The following is a 23,408-nucleotide window of genomic DNA, read 5'->3' as shown; positions in this document are numbered from 1 at the left end:
ATGTAACTCTGGAATTAAAATGAATGGCATCTCTTTCAAAGCAATGGATTTGAGAACCTATAGGGTGATTCTTACAATCTTGCCAGTGCTTGAGATTCTTAGAAATCCTTTGAGGAATTCCAGCCTTGCAATGTACTAGGCACTGTCAGAGCTCCAAAAAGAAAAGACAGGATGCCCGCTTTCAGGAACTTAAGGCTATGAATACACCTTTGTCAAGTCTGGAGAAAACTTTCTACTCTAAAGATAGATTCAATATTTAGTAAAAGCCAAAAATTTATTCAGAGCCAAGTATTATGAAGACACACACACAGTCAAGCTTGTCAAAACACGTATAACAAAGGAAAGAGATGAGACTGATTGTGTTTGCCGAAGTTGTTCTTAAAGGCGCTGGAGAGAGGAGTTACCAGAGCACCACAGACTGCAAGGGATTGGAGGAGGGAGGAGCGATACGTGTCCTTGAGTTGAAGAGGCAGATTTAGCTTTGTAATTACAACTTACAAGGTCAATTCATTTCATCCTGTTCGTGAAAATGATCTTTTCACCTCTGTATATCATTCATAAAGCCATTCATTCACTCGCTGAACAAATGTTTTTTGAGCACCTACCACACCTCAAATAGCAGGGATATAAAGATACACAGATAAATGAAACTCATAGTCAACTGAGCCAAGACAGATACGACTGCAGACAATTATAAGTACTGGGGCTTGCTTGGTGGTGCAGTGGTTAAGAATCCGCCTGCCAATGCAGGGTACATGGGTTCGAGCCCTGGTCTGGGAAGATCCTACAAGCCGCAGAGCAACTAAGCCCATGCGCCACAACTACTGAGCCTGCGTTCTAGAGCCCACGAGCCGCAACTACTGAGCCCACATGCCACAACTACTGAAGCCCACGCACCTAGAGCCCGAGCTCTACAACAAGAGAAGCCACCACAATGCGAAGTCCGAGCACCACAACGAAGAGTAGCCCCCGCTCGCCACAACTAGAGCCCGCGTGCAGCAACGAAGACCCAACGCAGCAAAAAAAAAAAAAAAAAAAAAAAAGTACTAAAATAAAGGTGTACAAAATCACCATAGGAACAGAGGAGAAGAAATTAACTCTGCCTGGGGGGCTGTGAAAGGCTTCACAGAAGAGGGAATGATTTAAAGGGTAAGGATGAATTCGCTATGCAGATATGACAGGGGTTGTGCAGAGGGCCAGTCCACTCAGAGCATGACACAGTATAGCACATGCTGAGGCCTGAAGGTGAGAAAAAAGGGAAGACATTGCTTCCACTTTCAAGGGAGCAAGCTAAGCCCACACTGCAATCTCCTCTCCCTGCCAAATCACAGAAATCATGAAATAATGAGGGGGAGGGGGAAGAGGTAGGAAGGAAGCAAGGGATGGGGGAGGGAGAAAGAGAGAGGAGGAAGGGAGGTGTGCACGTGCAGCAACACTCGAACATTAGGAGAGACTCTCATCAGCCCAGAAAGCAGGAACACCTGAGGGGCTGCAGGCAGTACGCACAGGACCACCAAAGAGGGATGCTGAGGCTTGGAGGACAGGTGGGACCACATGCACTGCAGCAACATGTAAGTGCTCACTGCCTCACGAAGGGGATCGAGGAGGAGACCAAGGGCAACTAAGTGGAGGTTAGCTGGAGGACCCCAGCAGAAGTAGACAGGCCCATGGGTCCTAGAGCAGGCCAAGCCTAAGATGAGCCTGGAACACCTGTGCCAGAAAGCAAGGAAGGACTCAAATTAATTGGAGAGAGCATGAAGAGGGTCCCTCTAGGCAAATTTGGGGTAACTGGAGTATCAGAAAGAATAATGAGAAGAATAGATTATAAAATATTGAATTTAAAAAACAAACCCATGGGGGCTTCCCTGGTGGCGCAGTGGTTGAGAGTCCATCTGCCGATGCAGGGGACATGGGTTCGTGCCCCGGTCTGGGAAGATCCCACATGCCACGGAGCGGCTGGGCCCGTGAGCCACGGCCACTGAGCCTGCACGTCTGGAGCCTGTGCTCTGCAACGGGAGAGGCCACAACAGTGAGAGGCCCGCGTACCGCAAAAAGAAAAAAAAAAAAAATCAAACCATGAATCATAGTGACTCTTTTTTTTTTTTTTATAGTGACTCTTAAAGAAAGATGTGGGAGCAGAGAAAAGGGAAAGCCCTATTTACAGAAGAATGCCAACTAATAAGTGTAGAAGGAATGATAGGAAATCACTATTTTGTAACCACAGTTATCACAACTGAAGGAATCATGCAAAATAATGGGCTTGGATTCTTTAAAAATGTCATGAAAGATACCCCCCCCCAAAAAAGGCTGGGTGATTGGGAACTGTTCTGAATTAAAAGAGACCAGGGAGACTTGACAACTAAATGCAATGCATAGTTCTTAATTTCATCCTGGATTAAAAAAACAATAAAACCAGCTTTGGAATATGTGGAAAAATGTGAATATGGGTTATATTTTAAATAATAGTATAATAGGTAATTGTATATTTCTTGAGTGATGACTGCATTATGGTTAATAGGAAAATGGCTCTGTTCTTAGATGAGACATGCTTAATTAATCAGGATTGAAGAAATCCCATAATGTTTACAATTTACTCTTAAATGGTTCAAACAAACAAAAAAAAGTGTGTGTGTTGTGTGTGTGTGTCTTTGTATTTGTAATATCTGGAGTTCACTGTCCTATTCTTATCAAGTTTCTTAGATTTGAAATTTTGCATATAAAAGTTAGAAAAAAAAAGTTTCTAAAGATTTTAAAGAATTGAGTGCCCTGATCTGACATATTCTAGAATGATTATTCTGAGAGGATTAATTTCAGAAAGAAGCCAAGCAGGAAAAGGAGACCAGAGGCTGATTTACCAGGAAGCCTAAGTTTCAAGGCCCTTCCTTGTGGGCTGTTTCCAAAGCCTTGGGAGAAACCTAGGCATTAGATTCTTTCACATGACGTATGCTTTTGTAAAATCTGCAAAATAAGATATTCTAACTATGTCTGGTTAAGACATAAGTCTCTCTCCAGTCCAGCTCACTTCACCTTGCATCAGGCAGCTCTGGAGTAGCCACGGACATTTTTAGGATCCTGCTAAGGGGAATTTAAATTTAGGTTTAGCGAGATATTATTTGTGGTTTGTAGTCACTTCCTTGTAAGTGTTTGCGAGCTGTCTTGGTACATGAATGGCCTTCAGGAATGCTTCCACCCACTGTGCAGACTAATTTGGCGTCATGACACAAAGAGGCAGAGCTGAAAGACAAACACAACAAAAACCGAAGTGCCCAGCATCACAAAGATGTGGAGAGTGAAGAAATACGCTGGAAGAAAAACTATCATTCTCTTCTCCTTATGGAAAATCTCAAAAAGCGGTTATCATGTGAAGAACTGCAAAGACTGTGAGCACAAAAAATATAAGAAAAGTTAAAGAAGTGTCAGGGTTTTTTTGTTTTTTAAATAATTTTATTTATTTATTTATTTTTGGCTGCATTGGGTCTTCGTTGCTGCGTGTGGGCTTTCTCTAGCTGTGGCAAGCGGGGGCTCCTCTTCATTGCGGTGCAAGGGCTTCTCATTGCCGTGGCTTCTCTTGTTGCAGAGCACGGGCTCTAGGTGCACAGGCTTCAGTAGTTGTGGCTTGTGGGCTCAGTAGCTGTGGCTCACGGGCTCTAGAGCACATGCTCAGTAGTTGTGGCCCACGGGCTTAGTTGCTCCACGGCATGTGGGATCTTCCCAGACCAGGGCTCAAATCCGTGTCCCCTGCATTGGCAGGTGGATGCTTAACCACTGTGACACCAGGGAGGCCCAGGTTTTTAAACAATAGAAACTTTTTTTAATGTCTGTGGCATCTGACAGCTTTTTCGGAGTTGTAATTTCTTGTGCTTTCTTTTCACATTCTAAATAAATATTCATTTGTATACATATATGTATCTGTAATTTTGTAGTTTTTTTTTCTTACAAAGGACCTCTAAAATTGTGTAAGTTTCAGATCCTGCAAATCTGGAACTGCCTCTTTAGACCAAAATGAAGGTCATTATGAGAGATAATTAAATGACTAGGAACTGAAATCCAGTGAAGATGATGAGAAAGCAATGAATTTTTTTTTGAATTTTTGAATTTTATTTATTTTTTATACAGCAGGCACTTATTAGTTATCTATTTTATACATATTAGTGTTTATATGTCTAGGGGTATGATTCTTGGTTTGGGTCCAAGAAAGCAATGAATTTGAGGTTAATTTAAAATATAAAATCAGGGCTTCCCTGGTGGCGCAGTGGTTGAGAGTCCGCCTGCCAATGCAGGGGACACGGGTTCGTGGCCCGGTCCGGGAGGATCCCACATGCCACGGAGCGGCTGGGCCCATGAGCCATGGCCACTGAGCCTGCGTGTCCAGAGCCTGTGCTCTGCAACGGGAGGGGCCACAACAGTGAGAGGCCCGCATACCACAAAAATAAAATAAAATAAAATATAAAATCAAAAGAGCTTCTTAGTCAACTGGATATGGGGAATAGGAACGAAAGTTGGGTTGGATGATTCTAGTTTGGGTGAATGGATAAGTTTGGCATCATTCACCAAGACAGGGAACTCAGTAGAAAGAGGAAGATGTCTGTGGAGACATGGGTCAGGAGAGAGACTGGAGCCAGAAAAACAGTCCGGGTAATCACCAGTGTCTATACAAGCGAAGCTAGGGCAACAGATTAGCAGGTCCATGGTCAGAGTAAACAGCAAGAAGAGGCGAAGCTAAAGGATGGGACCCTGGGCAACAACTACCGGATGTATTGATTTGGTATATGTGTATAAGGGAGGATGAGGGTGCCAGGAAAGAAGAAAGAGATTTAGAACAAACAGGAAAGAAAGAGTAGCTTTATTAAGTGGAGGGAGAGGTGTATTTGAATAATTTCAAAGGGAGGATTGTTATTAAAATGTAAATTAAATTTGGCAATAGGCATATAACTGGCAGCCCTGAGCGAAAACAAACCCAGTGTAATTGTGAAAGTCAAGGTCAGACTGTAGTGGACTGAAGAATGAATGGGAAGTCAAGAAGTGCACTCAGGAAGTATGGATGACTCGTTCAAGAATCATGACCAGCAATAAAAAGAAAGTTAGGGAAGTAGAGGGGACATACGGTCAAAGAAGGGTCAGGCCTGCTTTATTCATATCTACTAATACTAAATACATACCTACCATATGAACCAACAATCCTACTTCTAGGAAACTACCTAAGCATCACTAAAAGGAGAATACATAAATAAATCATGGGGGACTTCCCTGGTGGCACAGTAGTTAAGAATCTGCCTGCCAATGCAAGGGACGTGGGTTCAAGCCCTGGTCCAGGAAGATCCCACATGCCGTGGAGCAACTAACCCCGTGCACCACAACTACTGAGCCTGCGGTCTAGAGCTCACGAGTCACAAACTACTCAAGCCCTCATGCCACAACTACTGAAGCCCACGCACCTAGAGCCTGTGCTCCACAACAAGAGAAGCCACCGCAATGAGAAGCCCATGCACCACAACGAAGAGTAGCCCCCACCTGCCACAACTAGAGAAAGCCCACGCACAGCAACAAAGACCCAATGCAGCCAAAAATAAAAATAAATTAATTAATTTAAAAAAAAAGAAAGAAATCACGGCGTATTCATACAATGGAATAATACACAGCGATAAAAAGAATGTATTACAGATAAGTTCAGCATGGATGAATCTCAAAAGTATCACGCTAACAGAAATTAGGTCGACACAAGACACTACATACTGTATAATTCCATCTGTATGAAGGTCAAGAATAGGTAAAACTAATCTATGTTGTTAGAAGTCAGAATAGCAATTATCAACTGGGAAGAGGCATGAGAGGCTTCTGGAGTGAGGCAAATGTTCTAGATCTTGAGATGTGTGATGGTTGCATAGCTGTATATATGTGTAAAAATGCATTAAACTGTGCTCTAAAATTAGTGAAGTCTAATGTCCTTTATCTTGCTATACTTCAATAAAAATGAAAAAATGAGTAAAAATGAAATTTTAAGACACACTTACTGAGGAAATAACCACTAAGAACTATAAAATACCACCAATTCAAAGTGGATTCTGAGCTGACCCTAAGATATCTGCCAATAGTATGCACAGAAGCAACCACTGAAATTGACTGAACCAAATTAACCCATCAGCTACGGAGTCAACAATCCTCTCTCTTAGGAGGTGTTGTCAGTGTATTCAGCTCACTCTTTGCTACCTACCTAAAAACGCTGTTCCCAATCCCACATCCTTATGTGAACAATCTATCGTTCCCAACCGAACAGTCCCTTAGATTGTCAAAAAGAGTTTTCCAGGGCTCAGTGTCAGCCTAATACCTCTCCTATATCAAAAAGAACACAATTACTGATTTGCTTCACTTCTACAGAACAGCAGTTTAAAAGACAAACTTGTACCCATCAGAATCACAGCAGTAGTTTGTGATACTTTCCTTTGATGTCCCATTATCATATCCAATGATGAAGAGATAACAGTTGGCATTTAAACCCACAGTCATTTTGCTTTCAAAAAAAAATTGTACTAATCACTAATAAGCTTAATGCTATTCAAAATTAATATGGTACCTGCACTCTCATATAAAAGAAAAATTAAACGCTTACCATTTTGTCTTGTACCAACAGCAGCAATGATTACTGGAACTGAATTTAATGCTCTTTTTATCACTGGAATATAATTATCCTTCACTTCGTGAAATGAAAACTTGTCATTTACGTTGTATTTGATCACAATGATGTCAGCACCTCCAATTAGATTTCGAGAGGTATACCAATCACTGTCAAAAATGTCCTAAACCAAAATGTAAAGAGCAATCTTTAGTCTGCTTATCTTCAAATCCATCATGAAATAAACTGTAACATATTAGTTTAACTTTTTTACTATATTTTAATTTTTGGAATTCATTTTTTTTTTTTTTTTTTTGCTGTAGACGGGCCTCTCACTGTTGTGGCCTCTCCCGTTGCGGAGCACAGGCTCCGGACGCGCAGGCTCAGTGGTCATGGCTCACGGGCCCAGCCGCTCCGCGGCATGCGGGATCTTCCCGGACTGGGGCACGAACCCGTGTCCCCTGCATCGGCAGGCAGACTCTCAACCACTGCGCCACCAGGGAAGCCCTGGAATTCATTTTTAAGATTTATTTTTTAAAAAAGTAACTACGTGAAATTTAAAACATTTGAAGTCTATCGAGTCTTTATATTTTTTAATTTATTCATTTAGCCTGGACAACTATGTAGTGGTAAAATAGAAGCTAGAGAATTCCTGAGACTCTGATGGAATAAGCAACCTCTTTCAACACCTGTACTTAAAATTAAACACTTTGTTTTAAAATTATTCCATAAAACATTAGCCAGACTCATCAAGAAAAAAAAGGAAGAAGACTCAAATCAATAGAATTAGAAATGAAAAAGTAACAACTGACACTGCAGAAATACAAAGGATCATGAAAGATTACTACAAGCAGCTATATGCCAATAAAATGGACACCTGGAAGAAATGGACAAATTCTTAGAAAAGCACAACCTTCCAAGACTGAACCAGGAAGAAATAGAAAATATAAACAGGCCAATCACAAGCACTGAAGTTGAGACTGTGATTAAAAATCTTCCAATAAACAAAAGCCCAGGACCAGATGGCTTCACAGGCGAATTCTATCAAACATTAAGAGAACAGCTAACACCTATCCTTCTCAAACTCTTCCAAAATATAGCAGAGGGAAGAACACTCCCAAACTCATTCTACGAGGCCACCATCACCCTGATACCAAAACCAGACAAAGATGTCACAAAAAAAGAAAACTACAGGGCAATATCACTGATGAACATAGGTGCAAAAATCCTCAACAAAATACTAGCAAACAGAATCCAACAGCACATTAAAAGGATCATACACCATGATCAAGTGGGGTTTATCCAAGGAACGCAAGGATTCTTCAATATACGCAAATCAATCAATGTTATAAACCATATTAACAAATTAAAGGATAAAAACCATATGATCATCTCAATAGATGCAGAAAAAGCTTTAAACAAAATTCAACACCCAGTTATGATAAAAACCCTCCAGAAAGCAGGCATAGAGGGAACTTACCTCAACATAATACAGGCCATATGTGACAAATCCACAGCCAACATCGTTCTCAGAGGTGAAAAACTGAAACCATTTCCTCTAAGATCAGGAACAAGACAAGGTTGCCCACTCTCACCACTATTATTCAACATAGTTTTGGAAGTTTTAGCCACAGCAATCAGAGAAGAAAAGAAATAAAAGGAATCCATATCGGAAAAGAAGTAAAGCTGTCATGATACTATACGTAGAGAATCCCAAAGATGCTACCAGAAAACTACTAGAGCTAATCAATGAATTTGGTAAAGCAGCAGGATATAAAACTAATGCACAGAAATCTCTTGCATTCCTATACACTAATGATGAAAAATCTGAAAGAGAAATTAAGGAAACACTCCCATTTACCATTGCAACAAAAAGAATAAAATACCTAGGAATAAACCTACCTAAGGAGACAAAAGACCTGTATGCAGAAAACTATAAGACACTGATGAAAGAAATTAAAGATGATACAAACAGATCAAGAGATATACCATGTTCTTGGATTGGAAGAATCAACACTGTGAAAATGACTATACTACCCAAAGCAATCTACAGATTCAGTGAAATCCCTATCGGGCTTCCCTGGTGGCGCAGTGGTTGAGAGTCCGCCTGCCGATGCAAGGGACACGGGTTCGTGCCCTGGCCCGGGAAGATCCCACATGCCGTGGAGCGGCTAGGCCTGTGAGCCATGGCTGCTGAGCCTGCACGTCCGGAGCCTGTGCTCCACAACGGGAGAGGCCACAACAGTGAGAGGCCCGCGTACCGCAAAAAAAAAAAAAAAAATCCCTATCAAACTACCAAAGTCATTTTTCACAGAACTAGAACAAAAAATTACACGATTGTATGGAAACACAAAAGACTCCAAATAGCCAAAGCAATCTTGAGAAAGAAAAATGGAGCTGGAGGAATAAGGCTCCCGGGCTTCAGACTATACTACAAAGCTACATAATCAAGACAGTGTGGTACTGGCACAAAAACAGAAATATAGATCAATGGAACAGGATAGAAAGCCCAGAGATAAACCCATGCACATATGGTCACCTTATTTTTGATAAAGGAGGAAAGAATATACAATGAAGAAAAGACAGCCTCTTCAATAAGTGGTGCTGGGAAAACTGGACAGCTACATGTAAAAGAATGAAATTAGAACATTCCCTAACATCATACACAAAAATAAACTTAAAATGGATTAAAAACCTAAATGTAAGGCCAGACACTATAAAACTCTTAGAGGAAAACATAGGCAGAACACTCTATGACATAAATCACAACAAGATCCTTTCTGACCCACCTCCTAGAGAAATGGAAATAAAAACAAAAATAAACAAATGGGACCTCATGAAACTTAAAAGCTTTTGCACAGCAAAGGAAAACATACACAAAATGAAAAGATAATCCTCAGAATGGGAGAAAATATTTGCAAATAAAGCAACTGACAAAGGATAAAAAAATCTCCAAAGTTTACAAGCAGCTCAATATCAAAAAAACAAACAACCCAATCAAAAATGGGCCGAAGATCTAAATAGACATTTCTCCAAAGAAGATATAGAGATTGCCAACAAACACATGAAAGAATGCTCAACATCACTAATCATTAGAGAAATGCAAGTCAAAAATACAATGAGGTATCACCTCACACCAGTCAGAATGGCCATCGTCAAAAAATCTACCAACAATAAATGCTGGAGAGGGTATGGAGAAAAGGGAACCCTCTTGCACTGTTGGTGGGAATGTAAATTGATACAGCCACTATGGAGAACAGTATGGAAGTTCCTTAAAAAACTAAAAATAGAACTACCATACGACCCAGCAATCCCACTACTGGGCATATACCTGAGAAAACCATAATTCAAAAAGAGTCATGTATCACAATGTTCATCGCAGAGCTATTTACAATAGCCAGGACATGGAAGCAACCTAAGTGTCCATCAACAGATGAATGGATAAAGAAGATGTGGCACAGATATACAATGGAATATTACTCAGCCATGAAAGGAAACGAAATTGAGCTATCTGTAGTGAGGTGGATGGGCCTAGAGTCTGTCATACAGAGTGAAGTAAGTCAGAAAGAGAAAAACAAATACTGTATGCTAACACATATATATGGAATCTAAAAAAAAGAAAAGAAGAACCTAGGGGCAGGACAGGAATAAAGACACAGACGTAGAGAATGGACATGACGTGGGGAGGGGGAAGAGTAAGCTGGGACAAAGTGAGAGAGTGGCATGGACATATATACACTACCAAATGTAAAACAGGTAGCTAATGGGTAGCAGCCGCATAGCACAGGGAGATCAGCTCGGTGCTTTGTGACCACCTAGAGGGGTGGGACAGGGAGGGTAGGAGGGATATGCAAGAGGGAGGAGATATGGGGATATATGTATATGTATAGCTGATTCACTTTGTTATAAAGCAGAAACTAACACACCATTGTAAAGCAATTATACTCCAATAAAGACGTTAAAAAAAATAACAATCCACTAGGACTAAGTACAAAAAATCAGAATGCTAGATTTATGCACATGAATTAAAACATAAATAAAATACCATATACAATAAAATAAAATTATGCCATAGCTTTATCACCTAATAGTTTCAAAAATTAACACTATGCATTAGATGCAAGAGCATCAATGTGAGTAAGGAAGCTTCAGAGGATTTTCTGTGACCCAGTTAGATAACGCAGGATTGTTCAGTGATTTAGATTGTATTGATAATACCCTGTGAATTCTGTAGAGTTCCATATATTGTATCCATATCTCAAAATTCATATATATTTTTCAACTTTATCCATTCTTTGGACAGTACTGCATATATATAGTGTGCATGTGAGGGAAACAAGGGGGGTGGAGGTGTATGTCTCCACAAAAAGATAGTGTGTATTATAAGATGATGTTAACATGGTAGGGAATATATGTGCAATTCATGTATTTTGTTCATATCAATTAAAAATTCAGGATAAACCTTTCCAGTTTTGAAATGTTTACTTTTGGACTACAGTTAATAATATTTATATTTAGAATTAGGGCCAAAAGTAATTTATTATGGACCCTCCTCCTTAAAACTTTGCACCTTGATATTTTAAAAATAATTTTTCAAAGTTACTGTGTGAATAGTGGTATAAGAAAAATATCATTATGTACCTTAATACCATTGCTAAATATGCATAAGTGGCTTCCTTCTCACATTCTGGTTAACTATTAATCATTATTTGTCCTTTCATGTGGCCTTTGGTATGTATTCCTAGGATGTAATAAAGCTAGATTAAGAAAACAGACAGCTAGATATGGCTAACAAGTCCAAAAACTGTTGGGCTATGAAAGTCTGCACTTTGAAATATGAGTCCAAACCAGGGTTTGAATCAATCAGTTGTGACAGAGCTTTTATGCTGTTAGAAAATTCTGGAGATGTGTCACAGCAATGCCCTTTTGCAGGGAGCTTCTTCTCACCGCCATGCCCCAGCAAAGCCTCTCCCAATTCCCTACACCCTCACAACCTGCCCATTTCCTACAAGTATACTCTGCATAACAAGAATTGCAGAATTTTTAGATATGAATACTTTACTGAGAGTGGGGTGGACAGAGCCTTTTTAGAGGAAGATTTAAAAACCAAAAAAAAAAAAAAAAGGCAAACTATGGGGATATAAACAGCAAAGGCAAAAATCTTGAACTTAGTGGAGGATGTAAGAGGAGGGAGAAGTGAATTGGGACACAGATCAAGAAAATGTGAAAGTTTCCCAGCAGAGCTCTATGCTAATTTCCAAATCCCAAACCACAAAACCCATTCAGTTCCAGCTGTATCTGTTACAGTATTCAAGCTCAAAGTATATAAGTACAACAGGGTATATAAATACAATAAAGAAAGAGGACAAAGTCAGATGAATGGGATGAACAAACTAAACTTAAGAGGGACCAATATCAAGCAGCCATTTAATTCTGAGAGAACAAATCAAAAGTAACTGCTCTCTGCATTCCAAATAGTTCAAAATTCCAGAGTTACTGGAGACGTGTAGAAAGAAAAAGGAGACATTTAAGGGAAAATGTCACGAGGAAATGGGTTTTGGCTTCATTAACTCTGTGGTACTGAGGATATAAATCTATAAATAATTTTACTTTTAATACAAATCAGAGCTTCAAACCCTGCCCAAGAAAAGTGTGCATATATTATCTCATTGCTTTTTATGGAATATTTTTGGTAAACAGGAAAAGATCTAGAAATGAAATAATAATATAACAAAAAAGGGTGGGTTTGAGAGACATACTAAACAATAAGCTACATATAATGAATTTGAAGCACATTTATTTAAAAAGTGCCAAGTATATATGGCAAAGATCCAGAGTGAGGCTGCGGATATACAGAAGAAAACTAGAGAAGAGAAGCACAACTACCTCACTCTAACTCCAAGAAAACAATACCACATTTCTTCTCAAACTGTCTCAAAGAGAAAATGCTCCACTGGTTTCTAGAAATATGAAGGAAATCAAATTCTCCCACCCCTTGTAAATCAGTTCCAGGATTTCCTCTAGGCAGTTATGCAACACGAGGCTTGGAGCCACATTTGGGGAATGGAACTCATCTTTTGAAAAATAATCTTAATTTTTACAGCAAAACAACAATTTTATTCTATTTGGTTGTGAGGCTGCAATACAGCATCTACTAAGTACTAACACGGCTGCCTCTATGTACTTTATTTGTGTGGAGATCTTGAATGATGTGTGGGAAAACTTTACTTTTGCTTCATTTAAGCAATACACGGATATACTAAAGTTGTGATAAACACTTTATTATTATCGTAGCTACCGCTTATTGATTACTTACTACATGCCCGTCTGGATGCTAAGAACTTTACACATACTAACTCATTTATTCTTCAGCACAGCTCTGGGGGGCAGGGATTATTATGTTTATTTTACACACAGAGAAAATAACGCTAAGAGAGGATGAGTGACTTTACCCAGGAACACAGCCACTAACTCGCAAAGTGAGGATCTGAAATCAGGTCCTTTTCATATCAAAACCTGTGCTCTATCTGCTCTGCTATGTTTAATATTCTGATTCAGTACATGTCAAATACCAGCTGATGAATACAATCAACTTTCATATATCTGACGGGCTTTTACTTACCACCAAGAGAAGAAAAGCACCTTATAAAGAGTAGCTCTACAAATGTATTCTACTATGTCTGAAGACCACTATAACCCAGAAAAGTGTGCCTGGTTACAAACTCAATGTCTTAAAAAAGGCCAGAGTCTAACCAGACAGAAGGTGATTAGCATAATAAAACATAACAATAAACTTAAGACCAAAAAAATCCAGACTGTGAAGGCTTATTTCAATCGATTTGGAAGATTTCATTTACTACAATCCATGGGATCACAAGTATTTGCTTTTGCTAAACTAACAACATAAAAAGGAAAGAGTTCACTGCTCAAAGAAAAAGCAGGAAAGGTTATCCTAACATCCTAATTCAGCTTATTTTATTTTCCCTACATTTATTTACTCTATTCACTCAACCTTTGTTCAACTGAGTGTAGAACCAATTAGTTTTTAGACTGTAAGATCTTTCACAATGAAATGACCAAAGTAAAAGAAGGGTTTCATTTGCTTGCATGGACTCCAGCCAGTAAGTTCTCTACCAATGCTTCCTATGATCAGCATCATCACTATCATAATTAGGAATTTAATAGCATCCCTGTTATTGAAAAGCCCATTTTTCATTTATTTTAGCCTATTAAATTTACTTTAGCTGAAAATTTATTTGGGCAAGTGATCTTTTCTTTCAGTAATATGGAAATTTGTATAAGAAATGTTTTTACGTACATTCTATACATTTCTTTGGAAAGGTGTATTAGTTCCCTATAGTCCCTAATTCGGTTTTCTTAAAGTGCAGTTTAAATGTAAATCTTACATAATGATATCTGTATTTTTTTTAGACATTAAACTTTCTTCTGTTATAAAATATAATACTTAGCTGCAATATAACTTTTATACTAGTAAAGAATCAGAAACTTTCAAGTAAGATTACATGAAAACATTCAAAACACGATGCTATTGTGTACTGAAAACATTTATACATGTCAGAGAGTAGATTTCTTCTTTTATCACTCAAGAATTAGACTAGCATTTATCAACTTCATTACGATTTCTTTTAATTATAGCAAATTTTAAAGCTTTTTCAAGTCCCAAAACAGTATTAGCAATATTTCTGATTTACAGGTCACTAAAAAGAAATGGCTAAATATATCAAGAATATCTGCATTATTAAAATTAAAAACACTAATTAAATTTTTTCAAAGGTGGATAGTGCTATAAAAGAATCGTTTAAAATTAATTCTCAGTCCCTGTCTTTCCCGCCCCCTTTCCAGGGGTCTTATTTCTGAGCTGCCCCAGTGAAATGTATTTTTGCTGTGTTGAGCTTTCAGAGATCTTTATTTTTGGAACACTAATATTTTATATCACCCACAGGGTAGGCATGAAAAAACATTGCTGTCTGTTGGTGAAACTTAGTGACCTCGTCCCTTGGGGTTGGTACATTCAGTCAGCTGTCTACCAAGAGACAACCCAGAGTCGTGAAGTGTACGCGTTAAGTGCTTCACATTCCCACTAGGGCTTTTTCCCTTCTAAGAGTGTTCTCTGACTAGGCTGGCCCCTGCCCAATGAAACGAAGGACCAAAGATTTTCCCCCAAATGTTTAAAAACTCTCCCCAGGTGACCCGGACGTCCACATTCATGAAAGGGGAAAAGGGGGGAGGAGAAAAAAAAAAGACAAAGAAAGAAAAGGAAAGCTCCATCAGCTTCTGCACAGAGCAGCTGCGGGCCCTTACCCAGACGGGACAGTCGTGGACCACTAGCTTGACATTCCCAAACGCGCTGGCCTGATACTCGGTGAACACGGGACGCGCGACCGTACTGGTCGCGTTCAGCAACAAGCTGCTTTCGTCCCCTGAGACCAGCGGGCTTCTCCCCAGGTAAGTGCGGATGAGCCCCGACGGCCGATTGTCCTGGTGAAACGCGTCCCCCTCGTTCCCCAGCGCCACGATGTGAATGGACCTACACGGCAGAGACGGGGACGAGGGGGAGAAAAGGCGCGTGGTCAGCGCGAGGCTCCCTTTCATCCCAACAGGAAGTGCGGGGGGCAGCGCGCGGCGGGGATGGGCACGAGCCCCTTGCCCAGGGGCGCACGGCACGCGCTGGGGTAGAGACAATGGCAGGACCGCGACGCGTACATACATGATCTCAAATCCAAGGGCAGGGCGGCGACTCGGAGAAAAGCGGCTCCTCACGGCTTCTAGGAGCCCGTCGGCGGCGTATCCACCCGCAATCACCTCATGCCGGGCCGCGTCCCCCCTAGCGCGCCTCCCCCGCTGCGCGGCCGACGCAGAGCGGGCCCGCGCGAGCCAGCGAGCTAGCGAGCCACGGGGTCCGGGGGCGTGCGAGTCTGGCCGTGTGCGCGCGGCCAGCCAGTCAGGAAGTACCAGGGAACATCCCGGCCGGCTGCGCCGCTCCCGCCTCCCCGGCGGCCGCCGAGCGTTGCCGGGTGCCGTAACCCCGGTCCGCCGCGCTCCCTCGGCCGGGCAGCAGTCGCCTCCTCCGGCTGCTGCTGCCGCCGCCGCTCCTCCTCCTTCTGGCCCAGAGAGGATAGGAGAAAAGCCGGGCCTCCGCCCCCTCGGCGGGCCGGGCGGGCCGGGCGGGCGGGAGCAGCACGTGCCCGCCTTGGGGGTCGGGAGGACGAGGGGGCCCCGCTCCCCGCTGAGGCCCCGGAGCCCGGGGGTCGGCGGCCGGGTACAAAGGAGCGGCCCGCGCGCGGGGCGCCGCGGAATATAAATTAATAAATACGACGCCCCAGCCCGAGAGCTCCCGATCGCCAATCCGCCTGCAGCAAGTTTGTTCAGCTCGACAGGCTGTAACCAGAGCCGGGGAAAGGGGAGGGTGGGTCGGTGAGGCCCCTGCTCCCTAAAGACTGGAAAAAAAAAAAAAAAAAAAAAAATGAGGTGAGGGAAGCCAGCTTCCCTGGGAGTCCAGCTCGCTGGCCGCTCCAGCAGCCCCAATTTTTTTTTTTTTCTCCTCTTGGCCTTGACCAAAAAGTGTTTTAGCAAGTCTGCCGCTTTGTCATTTGTCAACATGTAGTACAGCTGTTTTCTAGAATCATACTTGTGAAGAAAAAAATAAAGGCAACATTCATCCTGGTGCAGAAAGGGTTCTTTGTTCAAGCAGCAATTAATTCGCTAATATCGTTTCAGAAGGATTATTTACTACTTCAAGCTATATTCGGCATCTTTTACCAAAAACTTAAGGGTTTTTTGCTTTTTCTTTTTAAGTGTTGAGGTTCTTATGATAGTTTTAGAAACCAGTTACGCGTGAGGTGTTTGTGTTTACATGCTAAATGCTAGCTTACGTGGGGATTTTTCTGTGCACGTTATGGCCACATATTTGAGTTTAATAATACCTCCTCAGACCAGCTGAAAAAATAACGATCATGCTAATGCAAGGATACTTTAGATTCTTTCATGATAACGCCCTGAAGTAAAGGCTATGAATGTCCCCAAAGGGCCTCAAACTGCCTCAATGCAAATGAACACTGGAATCCACTAATTCCAAGAAGGGCCAGAGTTTACTCTGGGGCTCTGCTTCTCCATAAACATGAAACTTCTTACAAGTGCTCTGTGTTGAAAGAGTTCTTGTTTATCCCTTTATTTATTTATTTAGTTTGCCCGACTTTAAAATGTTGCTGTTTCTTTTCTCAACCGAGCTATTTTGAGGGTATGAAACAGGAGGTGCTGAGTAGGACAGTGAAAAGCCTAGGGTAAGAGCCCTTTGGAATGTGAACAACTTTTTATTATGGGCCCTTGGTTGCTCAACTGAAAGTAGTTTAATAGTTTCTCATGCTCAAATAGGGTATAATGGGGGGCATTCTTTATGTTGTCACTGATTTTTTAAAAATCTAATTTCCTTTGCACTCAGTATAGTTTCTCATTTAGTCTCTAGAACCTAAAACATCCTGAAATCTTTGAGAATACAGGATCACCTTTTATCTGGGGTCATCAGTCCTCTCCAGTAACCACAAGTCAAAAACAAAGACACTAGAATGGGTGAATGAATGAAGAAAAATGTGGTATATACATACGATGAAATATTATTCAGCCTTAAAAAAGGGGGAAATCTTGTCATATGTTACAACATGAATGAATCTCCAGGGCAATAAGCTAGTCACAGAAAGACAAAGACTGCTTTTTCCACTTACATGAGGTATCTAAGGCAGTCAAACTCTTTGAAACAGAAAGCAGAATGCTGGTTTTAAGGGGCTGAGGGGAGAGGAAAATGGGGAGTTCTGTGAGTATAAAGTTTCCATTTTGTAAGATGAAAAAGTTAAAAGATCTGTTGCAAACAAGGTGCATATAGTAATGTATACTTTTAAACAGTGAAGATGGTAAATTTTGTGTTTATGTGTTTTACCACTATATATATGTATATATATAGAGAGAGTTAAGAGTTAGAGTTGCTGGGAAGTGGAAGGAAGGGAGACAGTGTTCATTTTTTCCTCAGTTATTGAGTTTGTGAGCCAGGTCTGTGCTGGTAGGCATGGGAGATACTAAGATACATAAGACTCTGTCCTCACCCTTGAGAAGCTAAATCTATTCAATATTATTAATGGTCACTGTGTTGTGAATATTAATGCATCCAATCCTTTTGAAAACATACTTGTTCCTTAAAAATTATAATACAGGCTTATGCATTCAGTAAGAGAGGTAGGAACGAAGTACACGGATAAAGTTCATTGAACATTAAGAAGAGATATGTGCCTTGTGTGTCATCAGAGAGACGTTCATGGAGGAAGTAACCATTGTGTTAGGTCTTAGAAGATGACAAGAAGCTTGCTAGATTTGGAGGAATCGGTGGTTAGAAGTATTGGTGGAAAGAATGGACAGACGTCATATACAAATCACATGCAGAGGTAGAGATGTGCAAGATCGTGGCTGATTCGGGGAACAGCAAGAGCTAAAATTAGTGCTGGTGTTCTGATTCCTTTATTACAGCAGGCAGAAAAGAGAGTGGTAGCGGCTTCCCAAGGGATTTCCAAAGTCAGACCTGGTGATACTCAAGTTATAGCTTTGGAATCCCTAGACCAACCTCTGTTTATATGACAAAAACCTGTCTAGATGCTCACCAAACCCATTTCCTCTTCCAGAACCCATAGAGAAAGTACATTTCCCAAAGTTTTTGCATGTAGATTGGGCCATGTGATTAGTTCTCACTAGTGAAATATGAGCCCTGCTGAGCAGTTAAGAGAAGGTGGACCTTCTCCATTTTTTTTCATCCATACATTTACCAACTGGATGAAGCTGGGTCAACCTTGAAGCCATGTGTTGATCTGCAGCTTAGAAGAAGCCTGAGTCTCTGAATGACTAGTTATAGCAGAGCCTCCTCACAGCATGCCTTGTACTGTGATATGGGTGAGAAAATAGATCATTACTGAGTTAAGCCAGACATTCTGGGGTCAATTATTACAGCAGCTAGTATTACTTATCTTGGCTAATACAGTGTCACAGATGGTCCATTTCCTGATATCTTAAAGATTCTTTTCATAATTATCTTAAGACTACTTTTTAAATAATTAATTCTCTTTTATGTACAATTTTTATTTGGTTTATATATTTGTAGTTTCCCTCATTAGTAGCATTAAGTGTTTGTTTGTCTGTTTGTTTGCACTTTTACCGGGGTGTGACAAATTGGATTATCAAATGTCCTCCAACTTCAAGGTCACTGCAGAACACACAAGGAAGGTCCTCCAGCGCAAACAGTATGTTTTTCTATTTTCCTGGCTGGAATGCCACTGTTTCATGTTCATTCTGATAGATGTTCTTATCCCCAGATAAAATGTAGCCACATATGAGTATAAGATACAGAAGTTGACCCCTGAAATTCCAGAAAAGATATTTGAACTTTTATCTTCAAACACATATATTTGTTCCCCCCCCCCAAAAAAAAGAGGGAAAGAAATTAAGCCCTACTAATATTTAATGTGAGGATTGGTAGTGGCACCCCAAACTTGATCCATTAAGTGGGCAGGCACTCAGGGTGCTCTGGGGAGAGGGTGGTAGCACAGCCGCTTACCATGTGGGGAGGGGAGGACTCTCTCCTTTGTTCACTTTTAACATATTGCCACATGTTGCAGTTTCTGTATCTAACTAAATCGATCTATAGATCATATTTAAGTAAACTATTATAGCATGGATCAGTGGAGACAGTGTTAATAATGCAAGAACAGGCAACCACAATGGGCTGAGCTGACATTTCTGGCACCCTTTTGGAGCCACACTGCAAGATGAAAAACTAATGACTAATTAGATCTGACAAGAAGTTGGCAATGATAGTTAAAATTATTTCTAAAATTGTTTTAAGTATGAATTTATATTTACTTTTACTACCATCTTCACCCAAAGTATGTATTACAGATAATGATGTTCTGAACTGATCGCTATTAGCTAACCACTTAAAAAGTAGACATCCAAACTCATAAAGCTCAACAATATTTCTAAAATATTTAAGGGGTGTATGATTCAAGCCAATACTTTAAAGAAAATTCACCAACTATAAATGCTATGAAGGCTTTTCTGAGCTTCCTTAAAAATAAAAAGTCAAAAAGCAACATACCATTGGGAAAATAGTTTTCTTCTTGTGAAGATAAAAATGTTTGAAATAACACATGGAACACAGATGGAAAAAAAACTGCATTCCTTTGACAGCAAATACCTTGAGAATATGCATATAAAACATTGCTAAAGACCTAATGACACAAGTATTGGAACATGTTACACAATGTGGGAAGTTTACTATAATGTTAAATGGAAAGCACAGATGTTTTTAATATGTCTCACATTATGGTATTGGATAGATTCTGTTTCAGTGCGGTATTTACTAGATTGTGTTTCAATAATGAGATGCATTTTAAAGTGACAATTCTGTGAGCCGCCAAAGGAAAGCTATAGTGGAGAAGGTATTTTTTCTCTAATACATCTGTCAATGGTATTTTCAACAACTGACTTAAAAAAATAAAAACTGTGTTTTATGCAAAACTTGTGTTAAGTGTAACCACCAATGGATGAGTTACTTAGACTAAAAAAAATTTTTTTGAAGAAAGGAAGGATTCCAAGTTAAGATTACAGGGAGAGCAACCACATGAAATTCATTTGAGGTATATCTCATAAGCAGTTATTCCAGCAAAGAAGCTGGAGCCAGAAACTGAGGTTAATTTTGTGGAAAGAAAGCGTATAACAGTTTTAAGATTTTTCTTCACTGTGAAATATAATACATACAGAAAAGTGCATAATACCTATGCACGTAGTTAATAAATAATTATAAAATAAACATTCCTAAGCAATCTCCTAGGCCAGAAGATAGAACATTATCACCACTCATGCAAGGGTGCACACACCCAAACACTGCCCCCCCACACACAGGTGCCCCTCCTCAGTTACAGTTTCCTTCTTTTTCTTAGAGATAATCATGAGCCTGACTTTTGTGATGATTATTTATTTATTTTTCCTTACAGTTTTGCTACCTATATCTGCATTCCTAAGCTAATATTTTGTTTTTTCCTCTCTTTGAACTTTATATAAGTGGCATCACACTCTACATACTCTTTTGCATCTTGTTTCTTGTACTCATCATCATTTGTAAGATGCATTTATGTTGTTGTAGCCGTGGTTTCTTCCTCTCATTCCTTTATTGCTGAATAGCATCCAGTGGATACATAAATTATCATTTCCTTATCCATCCCATTTTATTTTATTTATTTTTAAAAATATTTTATTTATTTATTTGGTTGTGTCAGGTCTTAGTTGCGGCATGCAGTCTTCTCTCTAGTTGTGGTGCATGGGCTCTCTAGTTGTGGCGCATGTGGGCTGTAGAGCGCGCAGGCTTAGTTGCCCCTCGGCATGTGAGATCTTAGTTCCCCGACAAGGGATGGAACCCACTTCTCTTGTGTTGGAAGGCAGACTCTTAACCACTGGACCACCAGAGGAGTCCTTATCCATCCCATTTTAGATGCACATGTGGATTATTTCTAGTTTTTGCCTATTACAAACAAAGCCACTAGGACTACTCTTGTTTTAAAATATAATATCTTGGTGGGTATGCTAGATCACAGGTCATGTGTACGTCCAACTTTGGTAGATAGTACCCAACTGATTTCAAAAGTGGTTTTAAGTATTATACTCCCAATAGCAGGGCATGAGAAGTCTTCCTGTATTTCTTAACATACTTAAATAATACTTAGTATATGCCAGATATCATATTAACTGCTTTATAAATATTGACTTTTTAAATTCTCAAATAACCCTATTGAGTTGGTTCTATTACTATCCTAATTTACAGGAAAGAAAATTTTGGCACAGAGAGGCTAAGTAATTTGCCCACAGCTATACAAGTAGTAAGAATCCAGGAGCTGGGATTCTTAGATAATTGGCTCCAGGGTCTATGCCCTTACCCACTATGGTATGTTTGTTTGTTTTAAATTAATTAATTAATTAATTAATTATTATTATTATGTTGGCTGCGTTGGGTCTTCATTGCTGTGCGCGGGCTTTCTCTAGTTGTGGCGAGCAGGGGGCTACTCTTCATTGCCCTGTGCAGACTTCTAATTGTGGTGGCTTCTCTTTGTTGTGGAGCACAGGCTTTAGGTGCACGGGCTTCAGTGATTGTGGCGCATGGGCTCAGTAGTTGTGGGTCACGGGCTTAGTTGCTCCGCGGCATGTGGGATCTTCCTGGACCAGGGCTCGAACCCGTGTCCCCCACATTGGTAGGTGGATTCTTAACCACTGCGCCACCAGGGAAGTCCCCACTATACTATGTTGATGTTTGAAAATTTTCCCTTTATATGTAATTTTTGCGATTGAAAATGCATGTAACCTATAAAAACTCTGATATCTTATAGGATTTTTTAATCCACTTGAGTAACATTAGGTAAGATGGAAATGCATCCATCAGATTTAACCAAAATCTTTGCATAATGAGTGATGAGACTGAAAAATAAGTATGATTTAGCAACCCAGCTAATGAAGCATTTCTTCCATTTAAAGAACCCGTATCTTTGTGAATTCTTTTCAGAGAGCCTTTAAATAAACTGAACATAAAAGCAGACATCTGTGTTGCTGTATCACAAAATGTTGACCCAAGATTTAAAGAATAATGAGGCATATTCAATTATTGTTCCCCTAAAAGACTTTGTTAACAATAACATGCTAGAGAAAAGTATATTTTGTATTATTAGTAATACATTTTGAAATTATTTAAAATACGATTTACTTCATCTTTATCTCATCTATTGAAAATTTTCTATTTCAGTGTGTTTTATTGTATTCATGATATATTAACAGTAATACATGCATGTCATTTATAAAGATATTGGAGGTGTGCTCAAAGTTCTTTCCAATAGGGGGCTCAGTGAGAAAAGTTTGGAGACTACTGGTCTGGTGTCTAACGCTGTGTCTTAGAGAGCAGGCTTAGAAGGAAACCACAGTGGAGTCTTGGACTGCCAGGAAGCAGAACAGGGCATTGGGCTGGGGACTGCTGCAAGGAAAGCTGTGGGAGAGGAAGTAAAGGGAAGATAGGAGAAGGTAACACAGATAAACTGCACACCTACTTGCCTAGAAATCAGCCCAGTGGAAAATGTATTTGTATTATATTAAGTAATCTAATGAGAGATAAAGTTTGCAAATTTACACAAAAATCACAAAATTCAAGATTAGCTTTTTTTTTTTTTAACAACTATAGCTTGCAGTACTTCACATAGAGTAACCTAAGCAAAGTCATGTACCAGGGTCAGTAACCATACAGTCAGTCATAAGAAAAGTTGATGTTACTCATTTTATTACTTGGATAATTCTTCCCAGAGAAATAGCCAACAGCTTTCTTCTAAATTGTGGATTTCTTCTAAACCACAAGGCTGCAATATCATTAATTCTGTTTGGAGAAGCTAACATGAGAATCCAGAATGTTATGTATGTGCAAAATCCAACTACCCTAAGCTCTTTCAGAAAAGGTCTAAAATGTTCGTTTGAACTTATATTATCCACCCACCTCTATTATTGTGCCCAATCATGTTTTTCAAACAGTTGTTCTGTTTTTCAGTTAAAATGTTACTTTAAAATGCCAGAAAATATGTTCCTTGGAATCAGGATTGCCCATTTCTTACCAGAATTTTTCAAAGGTTTGAACTTCAAACAAACCTGGTTGTTTGGCCTTTAAAATGCCTGCTCTGTTACTCAGCCCTGGAAAAATATATATGCAAGTATCATAATC

General features: G+C 40.0%; 2 protein-coding genes across 4 annotated transcripts in view; both read right to left on the bottom strand.

The window, feature by feature from the left end:
* The window catches only part of RHOBTB3 (Rho related BTB domain containing 3), a 56,912-nt gene extending 40,726 nt beyond the window's left edge, over positions 1-16,186 (bottom strand). For 2 of the 3 annotated variants that reach the window (XM_081233739.1, XM_081233741.1), the window contains exons 1-3: positions 15,279-16,186; positions 14,933-15,158; positions 6,608-6,794 (exon numbers count right to left, since the gene is read on the bottom strand). In XM_081233739.1, the coding sequence (XP_081089865.1) occupies positions 6,608-6,794; positions 14,933-15,158; positions 15,279-15,340 (475 nt within the window). In that variant the 5' untranslated portion in view covers positions 15,341-16,186. The remainder of the gene's footprint in view (positions 1-6,607; positions 6,795-14,932; positions 15,159-15,278) is intronic. The other variant, XM_081233740.1, reaches the window with a different exon arrangement.
* LOC308615944 (uncharacterized protein) overlaps positions 1-23,408 on the bottom strand; it is a 325,426-nt gene that overhangs the window by 215,356 nt on the left and 86,662 nt on the right. The window lies entirely within an intron of this gene.

The sequence above is a fragment of the Mesoplodon bidens genome (genome assembly GCF_964165515.1).
Source record: "Mesoplodon bidens genome assembly, chromosome: 4".
Lineage (NCBI taxonomy): Eukaryota > Metazoa > Chordata > Mammalia > Artiodactyla > Ziphiidae > Mesoplodon > Mesoplodon bidens.
The sequence above is the reverse complement of the archived record's forward strand: the minus strand, read 5'-3'. Positions and strand labels throughout refer to the sequence as shown.